Below are 15,269 nucleotides of genomic sequence, written 5' to 3' on the forward strand. Positions count from 1 at the left end.
AACGTATAGTAGGAACACGTCAGCACTTCTGGATTTCTCACCCTCCTGGTTTTGACTTGCACATACTGATGTGAAATACTGACCGAATACTCAACGTGTGAACGTGGCATTAAAAAAAGCTGAAAAAAGTGTAAAGAACACCAGAAACAAGCTGAAAAACAGGTGTTTTGAACGCAACATTTTTACTGCCAATAGAACAGGTTTTGGCTACTGAAAAAATGCATGTGAATATAGCCATAGCGTTTCAGAGTAAGACTATCTGTGGTGTTACATAGGACTGCAGGTGACATCTACTACATTGTCTGTTCTCAGAGAGTTATTACTGCTCTCTCTGGTGTTACATAGGATGAGGTCACAGTCATGTGACTGGTCACGTGAGCCGGGGAGGGCTTCTGTTCTGGAGTGTGCTGTGCATAGTGGGAATTGTATGGCGATCGGTACACAGTCCCTTCTGAAATGACGGGTGGGCGTGGTGGCTGATTTGCAGTGAAAACTACAATCCCGCAGGTGGGAGTGTCAAAATCGGGACTGTCCCACTGGATCCAGGACAGTTGGGAGCTCTGCTGTGTTATCTGCAGTGTTAAAAAAAAAAAAAATAAGAGGGGGTTGGGGGACAGCTCTTTGTCTTGGGGCTTGGGACCCCCAATCTTTTCTGACCCTAGCAATGCTCCTGTGTAATGCTAATAGTGGCAGACCCATTGGCTGATATAAGGCCCCTGAATATGGGGGCCACAGTGCCAGCACAGGCCTCTCTGCCACCTGTATCCGCATCCTGCTCATGTAATGTAACCTAAATGTGTGATTTTACAATGTTAGCATTTGGGGCCCCACTTTAAACTTTTGCCTAGGGCCCCACTTTGTCTAAAACCGGCCCTGCACGGTGATATGGGTGGTGGTGGATAGGTTTTCAAAACAAGCTCACTTTGTACCTCTCCCCGCGTTACCATCTGCTGAAACCCTGGCCCGTTTATTTATGCAGCATATAATTCGGTTGCATGGAGTGCCTATGAATGTGGTGTCAGACAGAGGGGTACAGTTTGTAGCCACGTTCTGGAGGGCTTTTTGCAAAAAGCTGGGGATTTCGTTGTCCTTCTCCTCTGCTTACCACCCAGAGTCTAATGGACAGACGGAGCGCACGAACCAATCGGAGCAGATTCTGCGATGCTTGGCCTCTTCCAGGCAGGAGGACTGGTGTGAGGTATTGCCCATGGCAGAGTTTGCATTCAACGGTCGTGTGAGTCAATCTACTGGGAAATCTCCCTTTCAGGTCAACTATAGGTTTAACCCACATTTTGGAGAGTTTTTCCGCATGGAATCAGGTTGTCCTGGTGCTGAGGATGTGACACAACGTCTTAGAATTCTTTGGAGGGAGGTTCAGAGGAATATTTCCAAGGCCCAGGAAAACTATAAGCGGTTTGCTGACAGGAGGAGGGGGCCAGGTCCAGCATTTGCAGTAGGGGAGAAGGTGTGGCTATCCACCCGCAATATCAAGCTTAAGATACCATCTATAAAGCTGGCCCCCAAGTTTATTGGCCCATACAAAGTTGTGGAGGTTGTTAACCCAGTAGCCTACCTGCTGCAGCTGCCCACCTCCTTTAAAATTTCTGATGTCTTCCACAGGTCCCTGTTAAAGCCTGTGGGGACGGTTAGAGAGGATCCCTCATCAAATGCTCCGCCAGTGCTGGTAGAGGGGCAGCTGGAGTATGAAGTAGGGTGCATTGTTGACTCCCGGTGGGTGCGCCGGAGACTCCAGTATCTGTTACACTGGAAGGGGTACTCTCTGGAGGATCGGTCATGGGTTCCGGCCAGTTCTGTGCATGCCGATCGTCTGGTGCGGGCTTTCCACACCAGATAGCCAGACAAGCCTGGGGGTCCAGTGGCCCCCCGTTAAGAGGGGGGTACTGTCATAGTTTGAACAGAGTTCTTGCCCTGCACTCACAGGGTTAAGTGTTCGTGGCCTCTTTCTGGATCTGGGAGGGGTATTTATACTCACTCTTTACCAGGGTTCTCTGTCAGCTATACTGTTGTTCTGGTGTGTCTGACCCCTGGTGTGCGTGTATTCTGCGTTGCTTGTTTGCTTCTCGTGTATGACCCGGCCTGTTCCCTCACTCTGTACTCCGTCTCTCGCTTTGGTACTATTGTCTTCTCCGGTTCTGACCTCCTGGCTTGGCTATCGTTACTCTGTTACAGTTTGTCCCTATTGTACTGTCTATTGCCCGTTCTGGTTTTCTGACCTATTACTATGTCCTGACTATTCATTCTGTCTAAACCTTTGGTACTGTATTGCTATCTCGTGCTTTGACCCGGCTTCATCTGGTTTCTGTCTCTGTCTATGCCCCTTGGTAACATTGTCCTGTAGTTACCTTTCTAGGAGTTTCCCTGCAGCTCCTAGCTCTGTGGAGCTTAGGCCACGCCCCCAGCAGTCACGTGCTTCAGGTCCTGATACTCTGAAGCACGCATCGTCACCACTGCTGCCCGCTCCACAGGTATCTTTGAGCACTGTCTTTGTACTCAGGACACCCGCACTGGCTCAGTGAGCAAGTGCAGTGCGGGGCTCCTGACAAGCAGAATAGTGACTGCAGCTCTGGAGGTGACTGGAGGATAAGACACCTTGTAACAGCAGAATAGTGACTGCAGCTCTGGAGGTGACTGGAGGATAAGACATGATGTAACAGCAGAATAGTGACTGCAGCTCTGGAGGTGACTAGAGGATAACACATAATGTAACAACAGAAAAGTGAGTGCAGCTCTGGAGGATTAGACGTGTAACAGCAGAATAGCGAAAGCAGCTCTGGAGGTGACTGGAGGATAAGACATGATGTAACAGCAGAATAGTGACTTCAGCTCTGGAGGTGACTGGAGGATAAGACACGATGTAACAGCAGAATAGTGAGTGCAGCTCTGGATGTGACTGGAGGATAAGACATGATGTAACAGCAGAATAGTGATTGTAGCTCTGGAGGTGACTGGAGGATAACACATAATGTAACAGGAGAATAGTGAGTGCAGCTCTGGAGGTGACTGGAGATTAACCCTTGATGTTCAGTCCTGGTCTCCATTTCTCTAGATGGGGGGCTCCTGTCCTCTGATGATATTACAGACCTCTGCTCTCCTCTGTGACTTTCAGAACATTTCCATTTCTGCCCCACAGGTGACAGAAGCGGCCAAGACCCTCCTGGACTCCGGGGAGACCTTACCTCCATTACTGGTGGCGAAACTGCTCAAATTCCAGTTCCTGACCATTAAACAGAAGGATATACTGCGGAGGGAGGCTGAGAAGAAGGTGAGGCCCTGGAGAGGCCGAGAGGTTACTCTTATGTTCCGCCGCATTGTGTCCTCAGCAATGCAGTTTCACTGCGGTGCGACCCAGCTCCTGCACACTCAGCTTCTGTGCACAGGGTGGAAAGAATGGACACAGATACCGGTTCAGATGCCAACCAAATGATTTTTACTTTTCTCTACAACCGTCCCGGACACATCCTTGACATTACAGTCCGCACCACATTCCTCCTGCACTTTCCCTTTCCTGCTTTCTTTGTCCTCACGCACATTCTGGGGTAGTAGCGCCCTTGGCAGTACCACAGCATCACTCCTGTATGACCTCAGGACATAGGGGATCCCGTTCATCCGTTTCGCCCCAGATTTGCAGGCTTCAGCCCTATTTAAGATCTGCCACATGGTGAATACGCTGCGCCCTGCACGACTTTTGGACCACGTATTCCTTCCTGTTTCTGCTGCTGTCATAAACTGCAATTTCCTGCGTGCTCCGGTCTTATCCAGCACCCATCTGACTGTGCCCGTGCTTTTCTTCAAAACATTCCGTAGCTGCTATGGTGTCCTGGGCTTAGAGCCCTTCTGGACACTTCGGGCATGCTCGCCCTTCTGAACTGTTCCTATCTCCTACACTTGCTTATCCCATAGCAGCTCCTCTTACAGTTAACCCAATGTGAACTTCCTATAGCTATACCTAGCAATACCCGTTAGTACATCCCCTTCTAGTGGCCGACAACAGAACTACACTCAACCATATCTATAAACTCTATACTAATATTGCTCTTCACTATTGAACCCGAAGGATGCACCAGCTTACCCTAACCTATGCATTTACATGTAGAACATAATACAACACAATATGTACAACATGGTTACACATATAATGTGGCAGTACTAATGAGAACGGCGGTAATACACAACAGTGTAGCAGTACCAGAGCATAATCATATCTATACAATATTTACAATATATTTATATTAGAACTCATTAAAGGGGACGTTTCAATTCATTCCCCTACATCAGCAGGAACCAGTACAACCCGTTATATCTGTCCAGACTGATAGAATCCCCCCTCTTGCTGGCGGCCAAGCTTCGTGAGGAGTCCAGCATTTTGGTGGCTCATTCTGTGGTGATCATAGGGGCCATTGATGCCTCGATAATGGACAGACCTAAGCTAGCAGACACCAGAGAGACAATAGGACATAGGAGCCATAGCCAGGAGCAACACGAGCATGGAGGATCGATACGGGATACGTCGTCATCTGTTTTGTATTCGTTCTACATCTTTAGCTGCCAGAAGACAGAGGGAAACAAAAGGCAATAAAAAGCCCAAAGGGTAAAGTGTTAAGCGCAAGAGGATCTGCAAAGGCCAAAGGGAAAAAACTGCCTGAGGCTGCACCTGATGTCAAGAAAGACACCGCGCTGAAACGCCGGGGGGAAGAGGACGACACCAACATGTACATAGGTAAGAAATCCGTCCCATGATAATGATGTTACATAGCGCAAGAAAGTCATGTAATAAGCTGCAATAATTCTTAATAAATGCACCCTATGTGCAAGAATATAACTACTATAATACTGCTCCTATGTACAAGAATATAACTACTATAATACTGCCCCTATGTACAAGAATATAACTACTATAATACTGCTCCTATGTACAAGAATATAACTACTATAATACTGCTCCTATATACAAGAATATAACTACTATAATACTGCTCCTATGTACAAGAATATGACTACTATAATACTGCTTCCTATGTACAAGAATATAACTACTATAATACTGTCCCTATGTACAAGAATATACCTACTATAATACTGCCCCTATGTACAAGAATATAACTACTATAATACTGCTCCTATGTACAAGAATATAACTACTATAATACTGCTCCTATGTACAAGAATATGACTACTATAATACTGCCCCTATGTACAAGAATATAACTACTATAATACTGCTCCTATGTACAAGAATATGACTACTATAATACTGCTTCCTATGTACAAGAATATAACTACTATAATACTGTCCCTATGTACAAGAATATACCTACTATAATACTGCCCCTATGTACAAGAATATAACTACTATAATACTGCCCCTATGTACAAGAATATAACTACTATAATACTGCTCCTATGTACAAGAATATAACTACTATAATACTGTCCCTATGTACAAGAATATACCTACTATAATACTGCCCCTATGTACAAGAATATAACTACTATAATACTGCTCCTATGTACAAGAATATAACTACTATAATACTGCTCCTATGTACAAGAATATAACTACTATAATACTGCCCCTATGTACAAGAATATAACTACTATAATACTGCTCCTATGTACAAGAATATAACTACTATAATACTGCTCCTATGTACAAGAATATAACTACTATAATACTGCTCCTATGTACAAGAATATGACTACTATAATACTGCTTCCTATGTACAAGAATATAACTACTATAATACTGTCCCTATGTACAAGAATATACCTACTATAATACTGCCCCTATGTACAAGAATATAACTACTATAATACTGCTCCTATGTACAAGAATATAACTACTATAATACTGCTCCTATGTACAAGAATATGACTACTATAATACTGTCCCTATGTACAAGAATATAACTACTATAATACTGCTCCTATGTACAAGAATATAACTACTATAATACTGCTCCTATGTACAAGAATATAACTACTATAATACTGCTCCTATGTACAAGAATATGACTACTATAATACTGCCCCTATGTACAAGAATATAACTACTATAATACTGCTCCTATGTACAAGAATATAACTACTATAATACTGCTCCTATGTACAAGAATATAACTACTATAATACTGCCCCTATGTGCAAGAATATAAATACTATAATACTGCTCCTATGTGCAAGAATATAACTACTATAATACTGCTCCTATGTACAAGAATATAACTACTATAATACTGCTCCTATGTACAAGAATATAACTACTATAATACTGCCCCTATGTACAAGAATATAACTACTATAATACTGCTCCTATGTACAAGAATATAACTACTATAATACTGCTCCTATATACAAGAATATAACTACTATAATACTGCTCCTATGTACAAGAATATGACTACTATAATACTGCTTCCTATGTACAAGAATATAACTACTATAATACTGCTCCTATGTACAAGAATATAACTACTATAATACTGCTCCTATGTACAAGAATATAACTACTATAATACTGCTCCTATGTACAAGAATATGACTACTATAATACTGCCCCTATGTACAAGAATATAACTACTATAATACTGCTCCTATGTACAAGAATATAACTACTATAATACTGCTCCTATGTACAAGAATATAACTACTATAATACTGCCCCTATGTGCAAGAATATAACTACTATAATACTGCTCCTATGTGCAAGAATATAACTACTATAATACTGCTCCTATGTACAAGAATATAACTACTATAATACTGCTCCTATGTACAAGAATATAACTACTATAATACTGCTCCTATGTACAAGAATATGACTACTATAATACTGCCCCTATGTACAAGAATATAACTACTATAATACTGCTCCTATGTACAAGAATATAACTACTATAATACTGCTCCTATGTACAAGAATATAACTACTATAATACTGCTCCTATGTACAAGAATATAACTACTATAATACTGCTCCTATGTACAAGAATATGACTACTATAATACTGCCCCTATGTACAAGAATATAACTACTATAATACTGCTCCTATGTACAAGAATATAACTACTATAACACTGTCCCCTATGTACAAGAATATAACTACTATAATACTGCCCCCCTATGTACAAGAATATAACTACTATAATACTGCTCCTATGTACAAGAATATAACTACTATAATACTGCCCCTATGTACAAGAATGTAACTACTATAATACTGCCCCTATGTACAAGAATATAACTACTATAATACTGCCCCTATGTACAAAAATATAACTACTATAATACTGCCCCTATGTACAAAAATATAACTACTATAATACTGCCCCCTATGTACAAGAATATAACTACTATAATACTGCCCCTATGTACAAAAATATAACTACTATAATACTGCCCCCTATGTACAAGAATATAACTACTATAATACTGCCCCCTATGTACAAGAATATAACTACTATAATACTGCCCCCTATGTACAAGAATATAACTACTATAATACTGCCCCAATGTACAAGAATATAACTACTATAATACTGCCACTATGTACAAGAATATAACTACTATAATACTGCCCCTATGTACAAAAATATAACTACTATAATACTGCCCCCTATGTACAAGAATATAACTACTATAATACTGCCCCCTATGTACAAGAATATAACTACTATAATACTGCCACTATGTACAAGAATATAACTACTATAATACTGCCCCTATGTACAAAAATATAACTACTATAATACTGCCCCCTATGTACAAGAATATAACTACTATAATACTGCCCCCTATGTACAAGAATATAACTACTATAATACTGCCCCTATGTACAAGAATATAACTACTATAATACTGCCACTATGTACAAGAATATAACTACTATAATACTGCTCCTATGTACAAGAATATAACTACTATAATACTGCCCTATATACCAGAATATAACTACTATAATACTGCCCCTATGTACAAGAATATAACTATTATAAGACTGCCCTGTGTACAGGAATGTGTATGAGGCCAGTGTTGGGAATGTGTGGCACTTCTCCAGTAGACACTGACCCTTGTACAGTAGTTGGTCAGTACCTCTGATTGCTGTCAGGCTTTGGTGACCTCGTCGTTGATGTGTTGGCAGATGATGAGCCTGATGACGGCACCCATCACTACATCATCGTAGTCGGAGTGTATCACCCGCAGGTCGTGGCTCTCTTGGCTGATCTCGGTGTCACCGTGTCCAGTGTTATCAGGGTCTCGTCTCAGAATTACACAGCTTTGCCGCCTTCTGACTTGGAGGAGTCCGGTGCTGCTGCAGACGGTACGTGCTGATGTTGTCTCCCGCCCTGCGGTGCTCGGCAGGTGACACTGTGTGCTGTGACTCCAGAGTTCTCCTTTATTCCTCTGATAGCTCAGTCTTGGTGTAATGCACGTTTCCATAATTTCCTCGCTGAGCCCCCCGCCAGTCTCTGCCCCTGCGGCTGCTCCTGTGGTCAATCACTGATGGCTGCACTGGTCACGTCTGGGTGCCGTCTGGTCACATGATCGCTGCAGCCAACCATTGATCATCTTTAGCTGCCATGTGGGCAGACAAGACCAGGGAGCGCTGGGGAGAATGCAACGTTTTATAATTTTATGAGAAGTTATAATTTTCTTTCACTGCTGAACAAGAACTTTATTACAGGGTGTCCACCCCCTGGAGAGCCCCTTATAAAATGAAGTAGTACCCTTCATAAAAATAGCAAATACCCCCCACTCCCGGACCAGTCCCGTACATCCATGTCGGCATCGGGTCTCCCAGGGCTCACCTGACATTATGCTACATGAGCCCTACAGCCAATGGCCTCTGATGTGGAGGCTGCGCGCAGCTAAGCAGAAGAAGAAATGAGAGTACAGCAACTCAATAGCGGGAGACTACTTAATTTAAAATAGGTTTAGTTTAGTGGACAACCCTTTTATTTTTTTAAAAAAATACAGTCCACATGCACTCAATCCAATTTGGACACACCCACTCGGTTGTTGTCACCCAATTTACCATGGTCACCCGCAATTTGTCACACCCGCTCTATTGTGGCCACTCCCACTCTACCATGGTCACATCCACTATTGTGGTACATCCACTAATGTGGTCACTCCCACTAATATAACCACACCCACTATATTGTGACCACACCCACTCTCATTGAAATACACAATGTATTGTGGCCACACCGACTCTGTTGTGGCCACACCTACTCTATTGTAGTCACAGCCATTCTTTTTTGGTCACTTTCGCTCCACAAAGTTCAAAACCAATACATTGTGGCCACACCCACTTTGTCATTGTCACTCTCAATGCATTGTGGCCACGCCCAATCTTGTGGCCACACCCTTTGCCTCCTGCTGACCTGGCTTCTGCTTGCTGTCAGTGAATGGACTCTGCTGCGTCACACGGTGCTGTTGACTGATAGGAGAGAGCGAGAGACTCGGACGTGATGCTCCATTCACCTCCAGTAAGCAGAGGTCTTAGATAAAAGTAGAAAATGTCAGAGCGTCTCCTTTGGGCGGGGATACATCGTGTGCGGCCTGTTCTAGGATGTGGGGGGGTAGTAGTCCTGGCTGGCAGTCATACTGACTCTCTTGATCTCAGTGATAGAAGCCGAGAAGCAGAGGAAGGAAACGCTGCAGAAATCCCTGCAAACTTTCTGGAAATATCTAGAACCCGTCCTGGAGTCCAGAAGAAGCGGCAGCTCGTCCCTGCGCCAGGTGGCCCGACTGCAGCACCTGGTGAGAGAGAGCAGCCACCCGGCCGACTGGAGCCGCGCCGACATGCGGGTCAGTGATGATGGGGGTAGCGAGTGTCACATGTGCCGTCTTACCGCTGCGGTATTTCATGTACTGCCCGTGTTGCCCGCAGCTGTCTTATGCCACCGATGTGTTTGAGAGCGTCGCCTGTCTCATGTACGACTGTCTGGACTGGAGGAGACAGCACCGGCATTACCTGGCCAGCATGGAGGTCATCCACGTCCCGCAGGTGGGCAAGGAGCGGAGCCAGGAGAGACCCCCCGCAGCGGCAGAGGTGAGAGGTCCGAGTCGCCCTGATCCCTCGTCACCTGCGGCACTGCTGAAAGTATGTGACCCCCGGAGTATGGCTCAGCCAGGCGGAGAGTAATGGCTGCCTTGTTCCCTCAGGCACCAGCTGCTCTCGTGCCGCCATCTCCCACCGGCAAAAGGAAGGGTCCAGGGGACGAGGTCAATCTGACGGTCTCGCTGCCACCTCCAACCCCCCCTGGTACGTACCGTACGGCACGTGACGTCCCACCGAACTATCGCCCACCCTAACCGTAAGCACGAAACATCTTCTTATATGCGCTGATTACCTCTTCCCTGGATTCAGCCTGCAGTGTAAAGTATGGAGGTTGTGTCCGGGGTCAGGTCTATATGTACATGTGTAAACGTGCGATCTCCTCACCGTAAGTATCACACGTCAGCAGCAGTCATAGAAGACGCAACAAAAACAGAATACATGTAATCCTCCATGCTTTATACTGCAGCCTGCATCTACAGAAAGGGAAACTAGAAAGAGGTGAAGACATCGTCATACTGGAAGTGTTATAGGGCCACAAGACATACCTGCAGGTAGAGACCCCCATATAATGCTATATCTCTATATACAGGGCAGGAGAGACACCCCATATAATGCTATATCTCTATATACAGGGCAGGAGAGACCCCCATATAATGCTATATCTCTGTATACAGGGCAGGAGAGACCCCCATATAATGCAATGTCGCTATATACAGGGCAGGTAGAGACCCCGATATAATCCTATTTCTCTATATACAGGGCAGGAGAGACCCCCATATAATGCTATATCTCTATATACAGGGCAGGAGAGACCCCCATATAATGCAATGTTGCTATATACAGGGCAGGAGAGACCCCTATATAATGCTATATCTCTATATACAGGGCAGGAGAGACCCCCATATAATGCAATGTCGCTATATACAGGGCAGGAGAGACCCCCATATAATGCAATGTCGCTATATACAGGGCAGGAGAAACCCCTATATAATGCTATATCTCTATATACAGGGCAGGAGAGACCCCCATATAATGCAATGTCGCTATATACAGGGCAGGAGAGACCCCCATATAATGCTATATCTCTATATACAGGGCAGGAGAGACCCCCATATAATGCAATGTCGCTATATATAGGGCAGGAGAGACCCCCATATAATGCTATATCTCTATATACAGGGCAGGAGAGACCCCCATATAATGCTATATCTCTATATACAGGGTAGGAGAGACCCCCATATAATGCAATGCCGCTATATACAGGGCAGGAGAGACCCCCATATAATGCTATATCTCTATATACAGGGCAGGAGAGACCCCCATATAATGCAATGTCGCTATATACAGGGCAGGTAGAGACCCCCATATAATCCTATTTCTCTATATACAGGGCAGGAGAGACCCCCATATAATGCTATATCTCTATATACAGGGCAGGAGAGACCCCCATATAATGCTATATCTCTATATACAGGGCAGGAGAGACCCCCATATAATGCTATATCTCTATATACAGGGCAGGAGAGACCCCCATATAATGCAATGTCGCTATATACAGGGCAGGAGAGACCCCCATCTAATGCTATATCTCTATATACAGGGCAGGAGAGACCCCCATATAATGCAATGTCGCTATATACACGGGAGGTAGAGACCCCCATATAATCCTATTTCTCTATATACAGGGCAGGAGAGACCCCCATATAATGCTATATCTCTATATACAGGGCAGGAGAGACCCCCATATAATGCTATATCTCTATATACAGGGCAGGAGAGACCCCCATATAATGCTATATCTCTATATACAGGGCAGGAGAGACCCCCATATAATGCAATGTCGCTATATACAGGGCAGGAGAGACCCCCATCTAATGCTATATCTCTATATACAGGGCAGGAGAGACCCCCATATAATGCAATGTCGCTATATACACGGGAGGTAGAGACCCCCATATAATCCTATTTCTCTGTATACAGGGCAGGAGAGACCCCCATATAATGCTATATCTCTATATACAGGGCAGGAGAGACCCCCATATAATGCTATATCTCTATATACAGGGCAGGAGAGACCCCCATATAATGCTATATCTCTATATACAGGGCAGGAGAGACCCCCATATAATGCAATGTCGCTATTGTGAGGTAGCGCTGTCATTTAAGTAGGGGATCACTCACTTGGCAGCCACAAAATCAGATCCGGCACAGGTTTTCCATAAACCAGTATAGTCCATGCGGTTTCTAAACATCATAAACCATGACCAGCAATATATAAACGGCAGAGCGTCCATGACAGAGCTTCACTCTGTTAGCAATGTCCAATACGCAGGCTTTTCAGCCTCACAGTTATATCTCACCCCATCAGGGTTCTCTCATGGCTGCTTCTCCACACTGCAGACATTCATTCCCTCCAGGGAACTCTCAGGCAATTGCAGCCATTACTCACAGCATACACACGTGCTGTCAGGCAGGAAGCCCCATCTCAGCGGGACCTTCCACACTGGACCAACTGGGTCCAAGCATTCACCACCTGTGACCTACCCTGGCCACATTATGTGGTTCATAGCCACGCCCACCGGGTCACATGACTCTGACCTCATCACAGGTCCTTCAAGCATTTACACACTCTTTCCAACAGTGCTTTAAACAACACCTCAGCAATATCATTGCTGAACAACACATAAGTCTCCATCCCAAAGCCACCCACTTTGAGATACATAACGGCCATTCCGTATTCTGCCATTCATCCTTTCTTCTGGGACATCCACACAGCGCCCCCTAGTGGACTCAGTGGTTTCTACACCACATACCTCCCCCCTCTGTTCAAACTTGTGGAGTTGAACACACAACATTACACCAGGGTCTCACGACCGGGCACTCACTACACCTTGCCCCACAGGTCGAGAGAACCGTCTCCATCTGTCATATGGCCTCGTTCCTACGTTAGACCTCCCCCGCCTCCAGCGGTTGGAATATCGGTCATTGGCTTTGACCCTCCAGTCACGGTCTGTCTGCGTCGTCAGACACTGGTTAGTAACCATCCTTTCTCTAAGCGTCTAGTAACAAATGGTACCCCACCACATCTAAGTTTACTTTTCAGCGAATTAATCTCACAGTTCTTTGCATCTGCTGTCTCTGTAGCAGCCTCCAGTTCACACTGTAATCTACGGTGCCACGTATTGGCACGTTGAGCCACTTTCTCTGCTTCTTCCACCTGGCACTTCAGCTGTTTCATCATTTCCCTCCGCCAGGCCTTTGTACTGCTCAGAATTACGCTTTTCATCATCCATTTTCCTTAGTACAACCTTCAGTTTTTTCTCCGTACAACGTACTTGTTTGCTAGCAGATTGTCGCACTTTAATTTCTGCATCAAGCTGTTCCTCCAGTAGTGCAACCTTTGCTTCTAACTCCTTATTCTGGCGAACTAATTGCTGACGGGCACTCTCATTCTTCTGAGCCTTACTACGCTCTGTCTTCAGATCAGCATCCATCTGGTCAACCTGAAGTGTGGCCTTTCTCAGCTTGTCATTGGCTAATTCAACATTGCCGTGTTCTTCCTCCACTTCTTCTTCCGCCTCTTTTCTTCCAAAGCCAGAGCACCTTCACCTCTGTTGTTGGCAATCACATCTGCCAGTTCATCTCTTTCCTGCTGTGCTTGTCTTTCAGCACACTCTGCAGCAGCAAGCTCCGTCTGCAAGCGAATCATCTCGGCTTCCATACTTTTCAGTTTCTTTTTGTCTTCACACTGTTCCTCACTCAGGCCTGGCCGCTGTAAGTCTTCGTCCCACTTCTTCTCCCGCAGAAGACCTCTTACAGTTTCTGTTAGTACTCCCACCTCTTCTCTGAGGGACTTATTCAGACCTTGCCACGATGCCAGGTGACCTTTGAGCTCGAAGACTTCTTTCTCTAGCTCATCCAGTCTGTGCTCCCTTTCTCTCTCAGAGCCACAGTCTCCCCTAGAGTCTGAGTCACGCCGATCATCTGAGTTAACCCTCCAGTTACCCTCTGACTGTGTGTCCACTCCAGTCACCTCATCTCCCAGCCCACCATGTCTTATCACGAGACGTCAGGTCCGTCAGTTGGGCAGATGTACTTTTTCTTCCAGTCACTTCTACATCAGACATGTCCACTTTAGGAGGCATCACCGTCTTAACGTCTGTTAATCCAACAGTAGAAACGTCTCCCTCATTCGACCATACATCATCAAACAACACAAAGTCCCGGCCCCTCTCCAAGGCATAGACTAAGTCACGTGGTATCCCGCCCCCTTGGCACGCACCACCTTTGGTCCCCTCGAACATTACTCGGTCTACTGCATAGTTCACCGTGACCCCATGTTTACAGCGAACCCTGGCGTTCTTCTCGGTCAGAGACAAAATGAGAGGAGTTCCTGTCAGAGTCACCTGACTCTCTGAGTCCAGTCTACCAGAGACTCCTTCCCGGTGCAGCATCACGGTACACACCTGTGGCCCGTCATTATCTGGAAAATACATGCCACACTCCTCAAAACTCATACAGACACTGCGGTTCCCCAGACATACCCACTGAGGCAACCAGTGCTGCCATTTCCTGAACCACCCCAATTTGGGTCACCGCCCCCCTCTGGGATGCCACTTCTTTTTGGGTTACCACCCCAATTTGGGTCACTGCCCCCTTCTGCGGCTCCACCCCCTTTTGGGCTACCACCCTGATTTGGGCCACTGCCCCCTTTCGGGATTTCCCCATGTCCGTTATACCGGTCTTCTCAGACCACAGTTCACACAGTACAGTTTATGTCTCTTTTAACGATACCACACAAGTCCTTGCTGGCACCACCACAGCTCCTGCTGTCACTGATCACAGACACCACTGGCTACTGTTCATACACGCACAGCGGCTGGTGTCCTCTTCGTAACGCCGCCGAGTTACAGGAAGCCGCTTGTCCCCTTCGTAACCCCGCCGAGTTACAGCAAGCCGCTTGTCACCTTCTTGACTCCCACTGAGCCACCGCAGGCTGAGTTGAGAAAAGAAGAAAAAAAACACACCACACAAAAACTCACGTGTCCTTTCTCTGTGCTCTTCAGGACGTACCGTCTCCGCCTGAGACCGTCCAACACACAGGGCGCACCGGGTGCTATTCAGGGAGCCGACCCTCTTCCCAGGGTTTCCCAACACACCGGCCTCACCAGGTCCGGGGGCTCG

General features: G+C 45.5%; 1 protein-coding gene across 2 annotated transcripts in view; it reads left to right on the forward strand.

Moving 5' to 3' along the window:
* Positions 1-15,269, forward strand: part of SPAG17 (sperm associated antigen 17) — a 346,460-nt gene that overhangs the window by 258,888 nt on the left and 72,303 nt on the right. For both annotated transcript variants that reach the window (XM_073551016.1, XM_073551017.1), the window contains exons 4-9: positions 3,152-3,283; positions 4,564-4,738; positions 8,160-8,339; positions 9,648-9,832; positions 9,915-10,076; positions 10,190-10,289. In XM_073551016.1, the coding sequence (XP_073407117.1) occupies positions 3,152-3,283; positions 4,564-4,738; positions 8,160-8,339; positions 9,648-9,832; positions 9,915-10,076; positions 10,190-10,289 (934 nt within the window). The remainder of the gene's footprint in view (positions 1-3,151; positions 3,284-4,563; positions 4,739-8,159; positions 8,340-9,647; positions 9,833-9,914; positions 10,077-10,189; positions 10,290-15,269) is intronic.

This window comes from Dendrobates tinctorius, unplaced genomic scaffold (genome assembly GCF_039654945.1).
Source record: "Dendrobates tinctorius isolate UK_male_01 unplaced genomic scaffold, ASM3965494v1 ptg000172l, whole genome shotgun sequence".
In the NCBI taxonomy this organism is placed as follows: Eukaryota; Metazoa; Chordata; class Amphibia; order Anura; family Dendrobatidae; genus Dendrobates; species Dendrobates tinctorius.